The sequence below is a fragment of the Schistocerca americana genome, chromosome 1, assembly GCF_021461395.2.
Source record: "Schistocerca americana isolate TAMUIC-IGC-003095 chromosome 1, iqSchAmer2.1, whole genome shotgun sequence".
In the NCBI taxonomy this organism is placed as follows: domain Eukaryota; kingdom Metazoa; phylum Arthropoda; class Insecta; order Orthoptera; family Acrididae; genus Schistocerca; species Schistocerca americana.
This window is the reverse complement of record NC_060119.1, coordinates 589,216,499-589,237,000: the sequence shown is the minus strand read 5'-3', so window position 1 is coordinate 589,237,000 and position 20,502 is coordinate 589,216,499. Positions and strand designations below refer to the sequence as shown.

The window sequence follows — 20,502 nt, the reverse complement described above, 5'->3', positions numbered from 1 at the left end:
TCATTTCATTCGACCAAAAAGTATGCTCATAAGTAAACATACATTAATGTCCACACTGAAAATGAAGAGTATGTTTTAGTGAACTGACATGAAGAGGACATCCCCTAGTAACGTGGATACACCAGATATTTCATAAACACTTGACTGACATCTGCATCAGTACAGTGACCGCGACACGGTAAAGTGCACCTCCTGATTCCCTAGTCCATTATGTTGTTAGCCGCCGTAGACTCTAGATTTTATTTAATATTACTATCATGTTCATTAATCAAGATTTGTATATCATATACAAGGTTGTCTGAAAAATATGTAACGGTGATGCAGGGTAGGTTCTGCTGAGAAAAAACTGCTAAGGAAAAAATTCGATACATTGCGCCATTTCCGAGTTCAACAACGTTGATGTTGGCCAGATACAATTAATATCAGTTGTTCTCATAGCTTAGACAATAGCGCACGAAACTGCTCAGGCCTTGATCGGATTCGATCCTTACTACCGTCCCATGTCCAATTTTTGCATCACTCTCTTGTTCAATTTTAGGAATCAAACGAAGAATACTTTGGCAACAGACTCTTTGGCGGGTCGCTTGAATTTGTCTGATTGGCTAACTTCAATGCTAATTAACTTGGAAACAGCGCAACGTATCGAATTTTTTTCTTAATAATTATTTCTCAGCACATCTTACCCTGCAACACTCTTACAAGCTTTTGAGACTGTTACTGATGACACTTTAACTTAGAATTGAACGTAGCGGTAAGTAAATGCGAGAAAGTTATTCCGTATTCAATGATAGCAACTTCCCCTCCCTCCCCCCCCCCCCCCATTACAAAGGTAATGAAGGAATTACTTTACGTTAATTAAACAATGAACCATTTTAACATCAGAGGGTGTTTGATAAGAGCAAGATATAATTCACGTTCAAGCTGATAGAAACTTCTCAAGGTAATAGTCAATACATAACAACAATCAATTTCTCAGATTTTGAAGAGTAGTGCCATACGTGGAACAAAGACTTTGTCTTTCATGTGCCCCCGTAGAAAAGAATCGAAAAAGGTCTGAGGTGTGGTGACCTGGAAGACCAAAAGCAATGAACAACAGCTTATTGTCCGCCACTTTGAATCCAATGTTGTGGGATGGTGTTGCCAACATAAAGCGGCAACTGAAGATGAAAGTGAGGCGTGGAAATGGTGTGCGCTGTCATATTTTGGAGAACTGAGATGCGAAATTCGTACCTTCTGTTGTGGTCGCCGGGACGCAACTGCTGCAGTAATTGCAACTTGTAAGGATACTTGTAAAGCTTCATATGCAGGCGTCATCTTAGAACACGCCACACCGTTGTTTGAGGAATTTGAAGTCACTGTCCTTACTGTCTTGTAGACTTTAACGCAGCAAATCTCCAAGATACACCTGAGGATTTTGTAGTGACGAGGGAAGAACCCATTCCCGAAGATATTGCTGAGCCATTTGTCATTATTATCCGAATACCTCAAGTGCAATTAGCGTTTTTCTTGCTGATTTAAACGATGTCCCGTTAGCTCAAACGCTTCATGTGGATCAGAAAGAGAGAAAGTCAGTGGTCGTCAGATGAAGAAACAATGGCCTTGATGTGTTTATATGTGACTCAGAATGCAATATCTTTTTGTCAGGACGTGGTGAAGAAATAACAGCCATGCGATATTATTAAATAAAGATTTATTACTCATTTGCGATGGCTTTTCTACATCTCTGCATTGCCAGAGGGTCCGTTCCCAGAGAGTCCATACGGACCCATCTCGATGTCCAAACCAGTTTGTAACAAAAAAAATGAATATATTGTTAGTGATTAAAGCAAACTAACATTTATCCTGGTTCATGAGGACTGGAGACTGCGTAAATAACCAACAAATACGGATAAAGCTTAATACACGGGAGTTTGCTGCACTTTATTTGCAAAACCTGCTGCATGTCACTTCGAAAGTCCACTGTATTACTTACGCATTACTCGCTAGGAACATATGCTCAAAATTAACTACAGAAACGGTTTGGGAGCCAAGCTGCTTTTTAACGTTTAGTGCTCAGAGCGTCCCAATAGCCGCAAGTACGGCGAATCGCCGGAAGAGGACGCGAAAAGAGGAACTAACTAAGAATAAAAAACAAGTTCGTTACCATGCCATGTTCTGGAAAAACTTGGCCAATAAATTGAAACCAAGGAAGCCGAAATCCACATTTCAAGCGAAAAACTTAGATATAGTATAATGCATTTAGTCGGGAATTGGAAAATTAACTAAAAAAACCGGAGTATTTAGAATACAGTGTGCATCATGAGACGCGAGGTGTATAGGGCAACCAGGAAGAACGTTCTCGACAAGGCATAATGAACAAAAAGACTTTCAGATTAGGCATTTATAATTAATGTGTCACCGCGCGCCGGCCAGAGTGGCCGAGCTGTTCTAGGCGCTTCAGTCTGGTACCGCGCTACCACTACGGTCGCAGATTCGAATCCTGCCTCGGGCAGGGATGTGTGTGATGTCTTTAGGTTAATTAGGTTTAAGTAGTTCTAAGTTCTAGGGGACTGATGACCTCAGATGTTGAGTCCCATAGTGCTCAGAGCCAGTTTTTGTAGCCGCGCGGAGTGGCCGCCGCGGTTTAAGGCGCCATGTGACGGATTGCGCGGTCCCTCCCGTTGGAGATTCGAGTCCTCCCTTGGGCATGGGTGTGTGTGTGTGTTGTTCTTAGCGTAAGTTTGTTTAAGTAGTGTTTAAGTCTAGCGAGCGATGACCTCTGTAGTTCGGCTCCTTAGAAATTCGCAAATATTCTAACATTTTTTAACTTTAATCTGTTGCATCAAAACACGTTTATGAGACAGGTCATCCACTACACGTATTGAAGAGAATTATGAGACGGAGCACATAGAAAAGAAAGGAAAGAAGTTTGACCTACTTGAAGAACTAGAAATATCAAAGAGTCAGAATAGATTTAACAGTATGACCAGTGTTTATATTAAAGCCAGTGGTAACAAATTCTTCAGCGGCTTTGCGTATCTATTTTTTTTAATCTAGCTTTCATGCGAAAACATAAGCTGTTTTCAGAGTTTCCTGTTGAACAGTGTAGTTTCCTCGTATCCCCTATTCTCTGGAAAAGATTGAAACGGTTGATGACTAAGTGTAGTTAATCTATGGAAAAATCGCTTGAAAGGTGAGGCAACTGGTGTGACGTTAAGCGACAACCCAGTGTAATGCAGAATTGTCCACTGTTGCCATCAGATGCATTCCTGCCAGTATAAAAGGAAGCGTGGCGTGTTGTGTTGCCAGTAGAGGTAGGCGGGAGAGCTCATAGCCTTCGGACACGGACTAGTCACTGCGTGTTGCTTAACAAATCTATCAGGGACAGTTCAACCCATCTAATACTGCAAAATAGATTTCTGCTGAAGTGATTGTGAAGTGGAAATGCGAAGGAATAATCACAGCTAAACCAGGACAAACGGACCTCGCTTATTGACGGACAGGGACCAATGAACATTGTGGTCGGTGGCTGCAGAAAATCGCATGAAGTCAGCTGAAGGAATCATTCGCGAGTCCCGGAGTGGTGCCAGCAGTCCAGCAAGGTAGCGTTCGTAGGCAGCCAAAAAGAAACGGACGCGGTGATCGAGTAGCCCTAACAAGGCAGATGATTGTGTAGTCAGTGCTAAGCGATGCTTGATGTGGTTTATCGTGCAACATCACTGGTTACTGACTGACTGCAATGAACGAGTTGGAGTGATAAATATCACGATACCTTGTGGCTATGTGATGGAAGGGTTTAGGTGTGGCGAATCTCTGGAGCTCGTTACATGCTATAATGTGTAATGCCATCATTGAGGAACGGAGGATGATGATGATGATGATGATGTTTGGTTTGTGGGGCGCTCAACTGCACGGTTAGCAGCACCCGTACAAATTCCCAACCTCTGCTCAGTCTAATCTCGACACCTTTATGAATGATGATGAAATAATGAGGACAACACAAACGCCCAGTCATCTCGAGGCAGTTGAAAATCCCTGACGCCTCAGGGAATCGAACCCGGGACCTCGTGCTCGGGAAGCGAGAACGCGACCTCGAGACCACGAGCTGCGGACAGGTATGGAGGAGGTGGTGATATGGTATAGGATGTGCTTCGTTGTAAGGGTATGGTCCCCCTGTTCACTTAATAAAACGCTAAATGAGGAACGATGTGAAGATGTGAACCCGTTTTACAACGTTATGTAATGCGTACGATAGAGGAATAGTTCGGAGACGGTAGCTGTATCAGCATAACAGTGCACCCTGTCATAAAGCGACAGTCATGAGAACGGATTGGCCTGGGGAGACCCGTCCTGAACCCAACGGAACACCTTTGGGACGAGCTAGAACGTCGACTTGGCACCAGACCGCAGCTTCCAACATTACTACCTTCTCTGGTTTCGGCCCTTGCGGGGGAACGGGCTGCCACCTCACTGAAAGTGTCCCAGCAGAATTTAAACTGTCGTAAAAGTGAAGGGTAGACACAGGCCATATTAACATCCACTAACAGATGTCCGGATACTATTGCTTAAATAGTGTATAGGAAAGGAATACTTTGATGAACGGGCGCCTGATGAGAAGCAAGGGAGAGGGAGAAGGGTTGCCGATTTTAAAATAAGACGTAGACCTCACTTCCGAAAACCTCGTTTTATTCATTTTGAAGAGCTGCTGTATGAAGAGTTAAACGCAGATACTCAGAAGGTACAAGCTTGATGCCAGAAACGTACAGCTGCTGATAACTTTCCATTGTATTTTTATGAGGTTCATTCAAACGAAACCTGGTCAATGCGTCTACCTTTGCCTTACACGAACGGTGTCACCACGTAACTGCGGGAATGGTGGCGCCATCTATTAGTAGAGAGACCGACGCCTGCACACCGTTTTGTTGTTACATAGCGCCTGTGTGGTTTCACGCCGAATAGAAGGTTCAAAGTGGTTCGAATGGCTCTAAGCACTATGGGACTTAACACCTGAGGTCATCAGTCCCCTATAATTAGAGCTACTTAAACCTAACGAACCTAAGGACACCACACACACCCATGCCCGAGGCAGGATTCGAAACTACGACCATAACAGCAGCGCGGTTCCGGACTGAAGCGGAATACAAGGTGATCACACAAGCTATCGTCCACTACCGAACACGCGGGCGAGTAAGCAGGAACAACGAGGAGTGATTCGATTTTTGGCGGCGGAGGGAGTTGGAGGCCGTGAAATGTATCGATGGATAAAGGCTATGTACAGTGAGTACAATCTGGGTCGTTCGAGTGTTGTGGAATGGTGCAAACGATTCCTTGAGGGGCGAGAGTCACTGGAAGACGATGCTCGTCCCGGACATGTGTTTGAACCTCTAAAACAAACAAGCTATTCGTGGACATCGATTCGCAACGGACGATGGAGTGTGTGACTGGGTCCGACAGCAGCCTATTAGCTTCTTCAAGGATGGAATCGACGGGCTAGTGTCGCAATGGGATGAATTTTCCAACAGTTTTGGCGACTATTTTTGAGTATGTGTACTGTGTATGACTAAATTTTTGTGTTAATAAAATCGTTGCCGTTACTTTACACTAGTCAGCGGGTTTCATTTGAATGCCCTTTACATATTCAGTGCTAACTTCAACGTTTAGCTGCACAATCGTACCTCCGAACCGTAATATGGCTAATATTAGGATTTCCGCAAATAATTGAGCCTCTCCTGTCGGTATCAACAATTGGCACTCGACTCAGCTGCACCGTGAGTGCACGGAAGAGCGCGTTGGAATGACGTCGGCAGAGTAAGGGTGAATGCAGCGCGGGCCGTCAGAGCTGGAGCCGGCGCTGGGAGCAAGCGGACCGTTTCCCCGCGAAAACAAAAGGGGAGCTGTTATTGTTGCGGCGGCTATTGTTCCGTAATGAAGCGGCCCGCAAGCACGCATTGGGGGAGCGCCGGAACGGGACGATAAAACACAGGAAGAGGGGCGCGCTCTCCCACGCTCACGTGCGCCGCACGCGTCGCCGCCGGGTCGATGGCTGCCCCGCCGCCCCTCGCCGCTGCCGCCGCCCCCGCCGCCCCCGCCGCCCCCGCGCACCAGGTCAAGTGCGTACTGCTGCCGCTACTCTAAGCGCGTCACCTGCCACAGCGGCAACCTGGCGCCTCGCTTCAGCCGCCGTACTCCGTCGAAACAGCCGCTATTTCCATGTCGTCTACGTCTACTTACCGAGGATAAAGGAACATTAAGGTTTTACGTCCCATCGACAAAGAGATCATTACAGACAAAGATCAGCCTATGACCGGATAACGCAGTGAAGAAATTCACCTCAGACCACACTGACGGAAAAAAATCGCAACTCCAAGAATGAGACCTTCTAAGGAAACTGCCTGTACTACGCTTGTTCGTCCTCATCTAGAATACTGCTGCGGTGTATGGGATCCTTACCGGATAGGACTGAAGGAGTACGTCGAAAAAGTTCAAAGAAAGGCAATACGTTTTGTATTATCGCGAAATATTGGAGAGAGTGTCACAGAAATGACACAGGGTTTGGGCTGGAAATAATTAAAAGAAAGACGTTTATCGTGCCGACTGAATCTTCTCACGAAATTCCAATCACCAACGTTCTCCTCCGAATGCGAAAATATTTTGTTGTCACCGACCTTCATATGGGGGAACGATCTCCACGATAAAATAAGGGAAATCAGAGTTCGTACGGAAGGATATAGGTGCTCATTCTTTCGGCGCGCTGTACGAGATTGGAATAATAGAGAATCGTAAAGGTAGTTCGATGAACCCTCTGCCAGGCACTTGAATGTGATTTGCAGAGTATCGATGTAGATGTAGATGTAGATGACTTAGGCGACATAAGTGCGTGATTCTCCATCCGAAAGATTATGTCGATTCAAATTTCTCGCCAATCGCATAGGAGTGGTACTAGTAGCACCACTCTGAGGATGCAAATCAGGTTTGCTTCAAATACACGCTTTGCACATTGCACATGGTGAGCTGGTGTTAGCGAAGAATGCCTTTAAGGCGAGAAAGACGCAATTATCAGCACCTCGTTGTGCTTGAACTAGGTCGTGTAATAGGGCTAATAGAAGATGGATGCTCCTTCTGCGATACTGCAGAGAGACTTTGCAGGAATGTAGCCACTGTACATGATTGCTGGCAGCGGTGGTAACGAGAATGCACAGTCACAAGAAGACCGGACTCCGGACGGCCACCTGTCTCTAGCGAGAGGGAAGACCATCGTGTTCGGCGTATGGCTTTGACGCATCGTACTGCATCTGCAGAAGCAGTTTGAGCAGCAGTTGGCACCAGGGTGACACAACGAACTGTTACAAACAGGCTACTTTGATCCCACTTACTGCATTCGCCCCTGGTCTCGTTCTGAAATTCTACCACTCCCAGTTGCCTTTATTACGAAATTGGCGATTCCTGGATTCCTAAGGATTGTCCTACGAATCTATCCCTTCTTTCAGTTACGCTGTGTCACAAATATATTTTTTTCTAAATAGGTTCTGTACCTTCTCATTAGTTCTTCGATCTTCACATCTTATTTACAGCATTATCCTTCTCTTTCCATACCTCTCACCTTTTCACTAGGGGTGCCATCGTTATAAGCGTTTGGGCAGTGTTAGCCGAAGCCCTTCCTTACGCCCCACTCTTCCCAGGACGGGCTTTGTGCGCTCTCTCTCTCTCTGCATCTAGAGTAAATCACATCGTCAAGCGTGAGAGCGATTTCGAAGTGCTTGCGTAGCGTATAACTGAGGCGGGAGATTGATACTAGTGCGATATTCACTTAGTCGGATGTGGAAAACAACCTAAAAACTCATTGGCTCACCAGCCCCCGTCGTTAATCCGCGAGGCGTATTCGCTCCGGGTCAGGCACGTCTCTGAGAATCCCACAAGCGGGACTTTTAACACGCTCAGCTATCCAGGCTGGCAACGATTCATGTTATTAATATGTTGAAATATTATGTATATGGGCTGGAATGGAAGTATTACAATGCAGAGACGTTAAACATTCTGGAGACCGAGTCTGAGGATAGTTCAAAAGACGCGCCGGAGTATAGCTCGGGCAACGATTTTCTCGACGCGAGGGCCACCTATCGCTCGAAAACTAGACTGATTTCGTGTGAGAACGATGTACGGACGTCTCGTTATTTCTCCTTTAGTAGATGCAGTCTTGTGTTGTCAATTTACAGAATTATTACGAAAGAAAATTTAACCAACGTAACAGACGCTGTCGCGAATGGCTGAGCCAATATGTGATCGTATTGACATCATTTCGAGTACGTACTCGTTTAGATTTAGCAGTTTGCTGTAATTCTGCTACAAATAAGTCACATTTTTTGAGCTAGTAAGAGGTTTTCGAAGCTCAAGAGGAAGAAACTGCTCAACAAATCACTTCGCACTTTCTTTTTCTTCCCTTGAAAAAAAAATGTAATTTATTGGAGAACTAAAGTAAATATGAAAAATAAATCATGAAACCAGGACGTTCTTTTAATATACCTTACTCAAGACAATATAAAAATTACGTTACTGCCTTAACGCTTTGAATAATGGCATAAATGGCCAGTTTTCTATGCCCGACATTTTTCTAAGTGGGCAGTCTTCAAAGCTAATTCGAAGTCACGCATTAACTTAGCAGAAGGTTCATAAGGTGCTGCGAGCATCCTTTCCGGGTGCACATAGTAACCTGATAACACAATACCACAGGTCGTACTGGACAGTGGAAATGTTGGAAATTTGTGGTAAGTTCCTATAGGAGAAAACTACTGAGGTCATCGTCCATAGGCTTACGCACTACTTAATCTAACTTAAACTAATTTACGCTAAGGACAACACGCACACCCATACCCGAGGGAGGACTCGAACCTCCGACGGTGGGAGCTGCGCGATCCGTTACAGGGGGCCTCAGACCGCGAGGCTTCCCCGCGCCGCGCAATAGTGGAGGTGTTAGTATACAATATCTGCCAAAAGCTCGCCACCTACCTTCAGTACTAGCATTTTACAATGTTTAGCTTCAGTGATTATTTGCTACTTTTGTTATAATGAAAAGCTACTTTTCAAAAATTTATATGTAGGCAACTGTGTACATCTAAAGTACGTGGTTACTCGCCGACCACCGTTTTAGGTAAACAGTTTACATTCCTTCCAATATTTTCAACTGTAAATTGCTTTCTGAACATGATATAATAGAAACACCATAGATATGTAATGGCACATTCGATTTCGAAGTAGTTCTGGCCCATATGAATGAGAAAAATAAATTTACAAAATCACAGAGGTAAATTCAGTTCGTACACCTGCTCGATTTCTTTTCGTTGTAGCTCGTTAAAGCACGTCGAGTACACACACACTATTAACTCTGTTCCGAAAGTACTAGTATCTAAATTTATCATCAGATCTCGCATACTGAAGTGCCCCGCTCATTCGTACAGTACTTTTCGTAACAGAGAGGCCGAGTAGCTGCGCCGTCAGCGCGGCGGAGTGGTAAGCGAAGAGGCCCGGGTTCGATCCCCCGCCTGCTCGGCAATTTTCTCTGCTTTGGGACTGTGTGTTAATTGCGCTTATTTTCAAACTGCCATAATCGATATTACTCTTGAAATGGCCAATAAACTGGAAGGAAGAAACAGTGATTTACGGAGGTTTTCGGTGTAGCTGTGCAGTCACTTTCCGGCAACACAGAAATAATTTAACATGCGCAGAGTAATCCTAATCTGAACACTGTTTCAGTCAAGTGAAAAAAGAAAGCTCATGTGCCATGAAACGTCGTTGCCGCATAGATAGGGGAAATGGGTGCCAGACTGATATGTTCTACGTGGCACTCACCAGGCGTGAATCACGCTGCACGCTCGGGCTACCTGCGGTCCCTACCCCGCACGTGAAGAACTCGCTCGACTCACAGAGAGAGAACACGGCAGGTGTGCGCCGCCCTTTAATCCTCTTAGCCGTACAGCGCGTGGGCGCCGGCCCACTGCCACATCGTTTCAATTATTCGCAACCTTTCTGGCGCCGCTCACACCGTTAAGCACGTAGCGATACGTGAGCCGTCTCCCTACAACGGCCGACCAGAGCAGTGCTGTAAAATAGATGCAGTTACTTTGCACTGCGCCCTTTGTATACCAGTCAAGCGGGTGAGAAATGTCAGAGTATCTTCTGCTGGTGCTAACCGCTATTTGGTATGTAAACACTTCCTTATAAATTAAAGATGAAGACTCGCCGCTCATCACACGTAATTTTTTTCTTTATTTTACGTATTTCACTCGACCAACATGAGCATCTTCAGAAATTACGTAGCCGAGGGACACACGCTACAAATATCAGATTGTGTTTAGCGCCGTCATAAAAAAAAGAAAAAAGAAAAAAAAGACTATGAAGGCGATGGTATACGCATCCCAGTATTTGTAACATGTGGTCCTCGGCTACGTAATTTCTGAAGATGATCGAGTCGTTTGAGTGAATCAACTAAAAGAAAAAGTTATATGTGGCTTGTGGCGGTTCTAGAATTTCTTACGTTCGCTGTTCCCATGCAGAGATATGCCTACGATAGCTAAACACTTCCTCTTTTGAGTGACACTTCTTTTCGAGAGACATACATGCATTCATTCATTGTATAATTGGCACTCTCCAGGAGAATTTCATTGCAAAGGTAGTAAAAAAAGTCTTGAAGACGTTAATGTAGAAAGAAAACCAGACTGCAGTTATACTAGTTGAAGCAAATGCAAGATTAACACTAGCAGAGAAGGGAGTGAGACAGGGTTATAGTCCATCGCCAATGTTATTCAATCTACACACTGAGCAAACAATAAAGGAAAATATGGGGAATTTTGGAAAATGAATTAAATACAAGGAAAAGAAAGAAAAACTTATCGATGCTGCGATACTGTAATACAGTGAGAGATGGAAAAGATATTGCAGGAACCCTTCAACCGAACGGATAGCGTCTTGAAAGGAGGGTATGAAGTGAATATAAATAACAGTAAAATACAGGTAATGGAAAATAGCCGAAATAAGTGATACTGAAGCAGTTAGATTAGGAAATGGGGCCCAAGAACTAGTAGATGAGTTTCGCTATTTCGCGGAAAAATAACTCTTGTAGAGAGAATATAAAACGCAAACTGGAGACAGCAAAAAAAACTTCTGAAAAAGAGAAATTTGTTAACTACGACTGTAAATTTAAACGATAGTAAGTCTTTTCTGAAGTTCGAGTGTACGTGGGCAACAAACAGTTCGTGTAAAAAGAGAATAAAATCTTTTGAAATGTGACGCTGCAGAAGAAGGCTGAAGGTTAGATGGGTATATCGAGCTGACACGCTGGGAAAGGCGCACGTTTTAGCCGGGATACGAGAAGGCCGCCGGCCCAGATTTGAAAGCGCCCGCGTGGATTAACGACGAGGACCTGTGTTCCCGCCACCCTACATGCGGGTTTTAAGCGGTTTCACACATCCATCAAGGTGAATACCGGGCTCGAGCCCACGTTCCGGCCCAGCTACACAATTAGCGAGCATTTCGAAAAAGCATAAACATCCTTATTGGCTTCGTATCATGTTTAGATTTCATCGAATGGTTTTGAACGATTCCTAGCCGTTCCACCCTGTACAGTAAAACAAAACTTGCGGTCGCACTACACTCCAAAGGAGTCAAAAACCGTTCAATAGGGTTCCAGAAGCCGATGTCCTTACAGAAGGGTTGAACCGTTCCGAGGGTGTCGATCGTTGACAACACCGTCGTCCTGTTGCTCATCCCGCTGTCAACTGTCATTTTCGACAGCGAAATTTGTGGCAATTAGCGCCCCAAACGAAGTGGTGGTTTCACTGACGCCCTTTAAGCCACTTTATGAGGCCTTTTCGTCTCGATTCTGAGCGTCGGGGTCTCTTGAATACTCTCCTCGGCCAACAATATGAAGACGTGTGATTTCGAATTTGGGTGCCGTAGTTCTGACCTCCACAGCATAGGCTTCAAAAGAGGGGGTGAAATATGGGTAAGTAGGAGGGGTACGACGTCAAGGCCGTAGTTTCACTCGTAAACGGTGGCGCTGGGCAGAGGTGTGGTGAAATTTGGTGCCACTGTGACATCATTAACGCATCTTATACCTCAAAAAAAAAAAATTAAAAAAAATGGTTCTAAGCACTATGGGACTTAACATCTGAGGTCATCAGTCCCATAGACTTAGAACTACTTAAACTTAACTAACCTAAGGACATCACACACATTCATGCCCGAGGCAGGATTCGAATCTGCGACCGTAGCGGTCGCTTGATGTCAGACTAAAGCGCCTAGAACCGCTCGGCCACAGCGGCCGGCTCTTATACCTCATATGAACTTCTGAGCTCTAGCTTTTTTTTCATATCTGTCAACATCTTGTTGTCTGAAGCGTTGCCAAGCCCGAGGATGACGTTGCTGGGCGCCACGCTTTTGTACTATCACAGTGAAACTTAGGGGACCTTTGATCCAGATTTCAAACTTACAAGCAACAATAAGCGACAATTATAGGTTCTCCGAAAAGTAATGCTTTAATAGTGTTGTCCAGCGTGTTTTCTTTCTTTTAACAATGTAACAGGACCACTTACCTCGATATGTTAGCGACCTGCCATTTTACAATTGCGAGAACATACCAAAATTTCATTTTTGGGATGGAGCACCGTACCACACTGACAATTGCATTTAAGTGTGTTTCTTAACAGTGACCCCGTCGGAGGTTCGAGTCCTCCCACGGGCATAGGTGTGTGCATTGTCCTTAGCGTAAGTTAGTTTAAGTTAGATTAACTGGTGTATAAGCCTCGGGACCGATGACCTCAGCAGTTTGGTCCCACAGGAACTTACCACGAATTTCCAAATTTTCCTTAACAGTGAGCTGCCTGTAACATGGATCAACTGTAAGCGGCATAGAAATATCGCATTGCAGCATTGGCCTCGAAGGTTGCCTCATCTCACAGTGTGTGGAGGCGGGGTATTGTAAAAGTCTCTGCCTGTGTACCTCCCCTTCCGACAACTTTGGGTGATCAGAACATCGCATTGCAACAACAATGAAAGCAGTAACTGCAGACCTGCTCTCAAAAGCAAGAGAAGAGTTTATCGTCTCAACGTTTGGCGTACGACTGGTGGAGGGGACATTGAAACATACAATTTTGATCCTAAATATGATTGGTAAATGTTGGTCAATACAGTCCACTGCTTTATGTGCAAGCATAGCAACGATATATCGTTCCAAATTAGAACACTTCTCTTTGAAATCCAGTAGTACATCGTTTATGTGGACTTGGAGGGATCGTAGGTCATCCGAACTATCGACAAATCTGATAACTTGGAGATAAAAAACTAGTGACATTGGTTAAATGCCGCAAACACACACGTTATATTTATTTTGACACAAAAATTGTACATTTTTTCACATATTGCGTTCGAGTATTGAAAAAAATATAATATTTATTTTTTATAAACCGGAATAACCAATAAGTTCCTTTTGAGAGAGATTTTGTATTTCATCAGTGTGCAGCACGCTTAGGCATTTTATCAGCATTATTTCGGGCTACGTAGTTTCTGCTTGGCTTCCACTTAATCATTATTATTGGCCTCAGTGTCTACGGATGAACCAGAACTCCATCGACAAACTTCCAGAGATTGTTGAGGGATACCTTCTGAGTATTTTGGTATAAGGGACCCACGGTGTACGGCGGCTCGTTATAGAGTTGTTGCTTTTTGTTTGGCTTCTTGCCGCTTAACCACATGTCGACGGTATTACTATGGATAGGATTACTGACGAAAGGTTGGGCGACATGCACCTCGTGTACAGGTTCACTAAATGCAACGGAAGAGCAGCGCAACAACGCTATGCTAACCTTTCCCATAAAGACGGCAACCACACCAAATCACAGAACTTCAGCGTCCGAGGATTGTTGCAATACCATGTGTTTTGTGTTGACTGTTTTGGTTACAGCGTGTTACTAGCTTCTTCACTCTCATTTCATAGAAATAAAAGTGATAGAGGTAACAAACCAAATAACTCATAATTACTTTATTATTCTGCAACGAGGCCAACGGCCTCGCCGCAGTGGTAACACCGGTAACCGTCAGATCACAGAAGTTAAACACTGTCGGGCTGGGCTAGCACTTCAATGGGTGACCATCCGGTCTGCCTAGCGCTGTTGGCAAGCGGGGTGCACTCGGCCCTTGTGAGGCAAACTGAGGATCTACTTGACTGAGAAGTAGCAGCTCCGGTCTCGTAAACTGACATACGGCCGGGAGAGCGGTGTGCAGACCATGTGCCCCTCCATATCTGCATCCCGTGACCCCTGTGGCCTGAGGATGACGCGGCGGCCGGTCGGTGCCATTGTGCCTCCCAAGGCCTGTTCGGGCGAAGTTTAGTTTACTTCTTTTTATTCTGCAACGAGCCACAGAAGACAGTGAGTTCCATGCAACAAAATACTGAGAAAGTATCCGTGAACAGTCTCCAAATGTTTGTTGGCGGAGTTCCTGTTCATCCTGTATAATAATGTCTTCAGGTAGAGTGCAAGTTCGTCGGATAATCCATCATCGCTATCGACATAATGTGCAGACGAACAAATTGCGATAATATCAACAGAAATGATAACGTCGTTATATCCCACTGTCCTGAAATGTTTGCAAATGCTTCAATGGCCAAACGACGTTCCACAGTAAAAACTTTGCAGTCCTAAGCGTGCACTTAAAATTCACCCCGAGATACTTTCTTCATTCATGCACGAGAGACATTGTGAAATGGAAGAGTTTTTTTGGAAGAGCGAGTAGAGTGTGCAGCTGTTGTGAGCACCGCAGGTAGCAGGTAGGTGTTGGTAACGTAGCGCCTGGTGTTGTGCGGGCAGCAAGGCGCTGCCCGTGGAGCGCGCGACGAGCCGCGAGAAGGGCCAGCCGCTGTGCATGGCGCAGTTCTACCGCCTGCTGGGCCACTGCCGCACGCCGGGCGCGCCGCGCGACTCGCTGCACGACCACGCGTCGCGCAGCCACCACGTCGCCGTCGTCTGCAGGAACCAGGTCCGCCACGCCCCATCCCTCTGCCGCAACACCGCCCAAAGCCGTCCACGAGCCGCTGCCGTGAGGGACGCCTCGCACGTCTGCAACCCGCGAACCCCTACCGTAGTGCGGGATGCCTCTCTCTTAGGCTACTCACACCACAAACTCGCTTGTTCGCCAATTCGTTACAGACCATGTTCGGGAACTGACACTTTCTCCTACCTCCTTGTTTGTATGCTGAATAAATTTATGTCCATCTTTGAGGTCTCCTTCTTTGGTACTAATTTCGTCGACTTTAAATATCATCCAGCATTGAAGATATTCTTCTCCGTCTGCCTGTGTTCCCTGTAGCCTTAACTGCACTGATTCTTCGTGGAATGATGCAGTTTCTTCGTAATAGCCCTTCCTTTAGTTTCTTTGCAGTCCTACTCTTAAAAGAACGAGATAGCTGTACACCAAAAATGGATCAATGCAGTTTTTGTCTATTTTTCCACGTAATCGCTAGCAGTTTCTATGCATCTATCCCTCAACGAAGATTCCTTATTTTTATCTCGAAGTCAATGTCGTACATTTTTCTTTACCTGTTCATTGTCTTGAACTTGACGCCACACATAGCTTCTTTCATCGAACTAAACATATAAAATTTCGAAGACACAATGTCAGGGCTGTAAAGGTAATGAGGTAGAATCTCACAGTCGACTCCACCAATAATATCAGTTGTGATGTATGAGGTCGAGTTTTATCTTGAAGAAGAAGCGCGCGTTTCCTATGCCCTACCAGACATTCCCTCTTCAACGCAGCTTTGACTCTGACGCAATCATGCCTGAGTATCATAGGCTGATGATAGCGCGTTATTCCTCCAAAAAAAATTAGAGAAAATGAAACCATGGGCACTCCAAAGAATGGTTAACCTGATGTTACTAGCCGATGGCTGCGTTTTGTATTTCCTACAGACAGACAGTTTAGAGTGAATCCACTGAATACTTTGATGCTTAGACTCCAGCTCAGAATAATGTACCCAAGATTCATCACAGGTTAAAATCATGTCCAAAAATCACCATCTTAGCTACTGAAAAGACTTTTGAGCTAGGCGCAGATCGAAAACTCTGTTCTTTATGATGACTCGTATGTTTCCTGGGAAACTATTTTGCATACGTCTTACGGTACATCAGTACGTTTTGGATGATGGAATGAGTTGTGCCAACACTTACTCTATAGTGCTCAGCAATTTGTTCAAATATAAGTAATCGGTCTTCTTGGATCAATGCGATCTTGCAACACCGAGGTTGATACTGATACTGGGCACCCAAAGTATTTCTCTACGGTTACCCTTTTTTGGCTGTTTCTAAACTTTTCCAAGCGTGCAAGTACACAGTTACTGCCATGTTGTTTGTTGATGCGAGAGAATATTTCTGATGGTTGTACACTTCCCGAAAGTAAAAAATCCGAACACAGACTTCCATTCTTTAAAATTATTTTCTTGGAGGGCACACGCTGTCGCACCTAACACCTTAAATGTTATATTTACACCGTATTAATCGAACAAATGACTAATACTCTATGTAAGGTTTTCAACTAACGAAAAAGGCTGTCCCTGCATTAGGCCTTGCCTTCAGCGTACAGTGTGGTCAGAAACAGTTTGAGAGGATTGTAAATGTATTGCAGGATAGGCTGTGCTAAGAAATAATTTTTAAGAAAAAATTCTATCATTGTACCGCTTCCGATTTAGCATTGAAGTCAGCAAGGCAGGTACTTTAGCACGCAAATTCAAGCAGCCTGCCAGAGACGGTGTTGCCAAATGAGTACTTCATTTGGTTTCCACCAACAGAGCAAAAGAGTGATGCAAACTTTGGACAGTGGACGCTTCCATCCAATGGTCTCCCGTAGTTTTTTTTCTTTTTCGTTTTCAGCTAACCAAATGAAGAACACGTCTGGTAACACAGCATCTGGCAGGAAGCTTGGATTTACTTGCACAGTGGCCTGATTGGCAAATCCGAATGGTAATTAAGTTGGGAAAGGCACAATGTATCCAGTTTTTTCTTAACACTTATTTCTCATCACAACTTACCCTGCAGTATCCTTAGTATCATTCCAGACCGTTTCTGATAATCCGGTATGTTTGTTTGTTTAATTAGTGAAAGACCCCCATAATTCTTTAGTTCACTTTAAGGATTTTTCTCCACAGCCACATTTCAGAACTACTAAAGTATGTTTTCCCTTTGTTTTTAACTATTCGTAGTTCACTGTCATATGATACTACAAAAAATTTCGTAGTTCTCTTGAAATTCTATTTACTGTTAAAAAAGTTTCACCTTCTCAGAAGCAGTTTTACTCGCAGATAGTCTATTTTTTATCTCCGTACTGCTTCTATTTTGCGTCTCCATACTTCCTAAATGCGTGATTGATTTAATTTGTTGCAAGCTTTTTTCTTACAATGATAATTTGACGCAGGCTTCATGTTTTCTGATTCTCAACACTTCAGCTTTTTCTCCGTTTTTCCTCATTCCGCACTCTTTTCACGCTTGTATTACACCTTCTACTACAATTTGTAGTTATTTCCTCTGACATGGGCAATACTGACTTATCACTTGTATACTAAACTGTATCGGTATTTCGTCTCGTAGTATTAGGCCTATGCCTCCTGCATTGTCTATTCCACTTTCTGATATTTCCTGAATATAAATATTGAAAAGCGCTGGTGATACGCACCTTTCTCTAATACCCTTGCAAATTTGTGCCGAACTGAGACTATAATCCGGGTTTCCTGTTTGTCGCGAGCAGTCGCCTTAACCACTTCGGCTGTCCGAGCACGCTTCCAGGAGACGCCCAAATCTCCATTTGTTCTGGTGCGTGCTCTCCCTTGTGCTCTTATTATATTACATAATCCCTTTACAGGGTGAACCATTGTTTTTCTTTCGTTATTGGCTTACTATGGTATGGAATACTGCAGTGCAGTGCCTGTCACAGTGCGTCGACCATCAACACTCACATTCATTTTTGATTGATTGATTGATTGAGAGGGGTTATGGGACCAAACGGTGAGCTCATCAGCCCCGCGATTTTGAAGTAAGTCACAGAAGAAAGATGGTGTGCTAAAAGTGGACAGATCCAATCAGGGGAGTTAAATTATAAAATAAGGAATATTAAACACACACAGTAAAGGCAAAAAATGTGAGATCAAATCTAAAAATTGGAAAAAAGGGGGCGGACATGGGGTCACAGACCGAGAAGACTGTAAAAGAAGTCCAAACCACAACCAACCTTCCCCTGCTCTAAGACTAAAGGAGAACCTCATATCTGGAAATAAAAAACCAATTTCCTGGAGGAAACCGAGGACCAGTTCAACCATCCGTGGATCGTCTGCTAATATTAAATTTAAAGAATTAGGAAGACTGCACTTAACACGGAGGGCCGAAAGAAGACGGCATTCCACCAATATGTGGGAAATCGTCAGTCAGGCTCCACAACCACATTGTGCGAGTGGGAGGAAACAATTAGTGAGCCGTGTATGACCAATGCGTAAACGGCATAAAACAGAGGACTCCTTCCGAAAGGAGCGGAAGGAAGAGAGCTAAACTGCAGTAGACTCCTTGATTGTGCGAAGTTTATTACTATTAGCAGTAGCGCTCCAGGTGGCATTCCACTTTTGGTCAAAGAGAGATTTGACATAGACCAGCATTTCTGCTACTGAAACCATGGAAGGAAATAGGGGGTAAGTATCTGCTTCTCTAGCCAAATGGTTAACCATTACATTCCCTGGGATGCCCACATGACTTGGAACCCAAAGAAAGACGATTGGACAGGCGGCACGCTCAAGGGCAGCGAGAAGGTCATGGATAGCAGAGACCAAAGGGTGACGAGAGTAGCGTCGGTCAATAGCCTGCAGGCTGTCATGGAGTCTGAACAAATTAAAACACTGTGGAGGGAGGCCTGAGAAACAAAAAGGAGGGCCCTGTGAATGGCTAGTAGCTCTGCGGTGAATCCCAACAATAAATGGTGTTCGAAGCCAGTAGGAGACGTGGAAGCGTAACCCACCTTATTGATTATCTTAGAACCATCGGTGTAAAAGATGGTTGCACCCTGGAACTCTGCAAAGATGGCACATACAAGACGCCGGAAAACCATAGAAGCGAAAGAGACTTTAGGACCCTGGAATATATCGGTTCTAATCCGTGGTCTAGGCACCATCCAAGAGGGGAGGGGGGTTATGGAAGGAAAGACTTGAGGGGGGGGGGGTGCAGTCCAGTGAGTGGAGATGGAGATCCCGACAGAGGGAAGTGAAACACATGCCAACCGGCAATCCCACCTGTATGCAAGTGTTAGGAGCGAGACATCCCTCGTTGGCGAAGAGCACAGGATACACGGGATGGTCTGGGAATTGGCGAATGGCGATTGCGTAAGAAACAATGATTTGACTCAGACGGATGTGTAGAGGGGGAATCCCCGCTTCTGTGAGGAGACTATCAACAGGACTAGTGCGAAAGGCACCAATAGCCAGATACACCCCATAATGATGGACAGGGTCAAAAAGTTTCAAAGTGGAAGGAACTACTGAGCTATAAACCTGACTACCATAATCTAGTCTGGACGAGACCAGAGCACGGTAAAGATGGAGAAGAGTGGAACAGTCTACACCCCAAGATGTGTGGGCCAGTAGACGGAGAGCATTAACATTCTGCATACATGTATTCCTTAGGTGGCGAATGTGGAGCAGCCATGTCAGCTTGTTATCAAAAATAAGGCCGAAGAAACGGGACTGTGCTACAACATCGAGGAGTTGATTGCCTAAATAAAGTTCTGGATTGGGGGTGCACTGTGGGTCGACCACAAAAATGCATAGACCGTGCTTTGGAGGGAGAAAACCGGTAGCCATGGGCGGTAGCCCAAGCAGAGGCCCGTCGAATGACGCCTTGGAGATGGCGCTCAGCAGATGCCACCGAGTGGGAGCTGCACCAGATGCAAAAATCGTCGACGTACAATTCCAGGGTAACCAGAGGCCCAACAGAGGTCACAAGCCCATTGATGGTAATGAGGAAAGGTGTGACACTTAGCACAGAACCCTGTGGGATACCATACTCCTGAATCTGAGGGGCCCTGAGTTAAGTGCCAACTCGAACCCGGAAGAGCCGGTGAGGTAAAAACTGGTGGATAAAAATCGGAAGGGGATCACGGAAGCCACAGTCATGGAGGGTAACTAAAATGTGATGGAGCCAAGCCATGTCATACGCCTTATGTAGGTCAAAAAAGACCGCGACAAGGTGCCGGCGGTGAGTAAAAGCCTGTCGAAAGGCTGATTCCAATCGGAGTAAATGGTCAGTTGGATATCGCCCCTGCCCAGAAGCCACACTGATACGGGAACAAAAGGCCCTGAGATTCGAGTACCCATCATCACCTGAAGCTGACCATCTTTTCGAGAAGTTTACAAAGTACATTCGTCAGGCTGACTGGGCGGTAGTTCTCGGGAGACGTTGGGTTACTACCGGGCTTAAGGATGAGGATGACTATACTGTCTTGCCATTG

General features: G+C 44.9%; 1 protein-coding gene across 1 annotated transcript in view; it reads left to right on the top strand.

Moving 5' to 3' along the window:
• LOC124579407 (choline O-acetyltransferase) overlaps window positions 1-20,502 on the top strand; it is a 258,555-nt gene that overhangs the window by 143,990 nt on the left and 94,063 nt on the right. Inside the window, exon 3 of the mRNA XM_047131242.1 lies at window positions 14,835-15,063. Within this exon, the coding sequence (XP_046987198.1) occupies window positions 14,835-15,063 (229 nt within the window). The remainder of the gene's footprint in view (window positions 1-14,834; window positions 15,064-20,502) is intronic.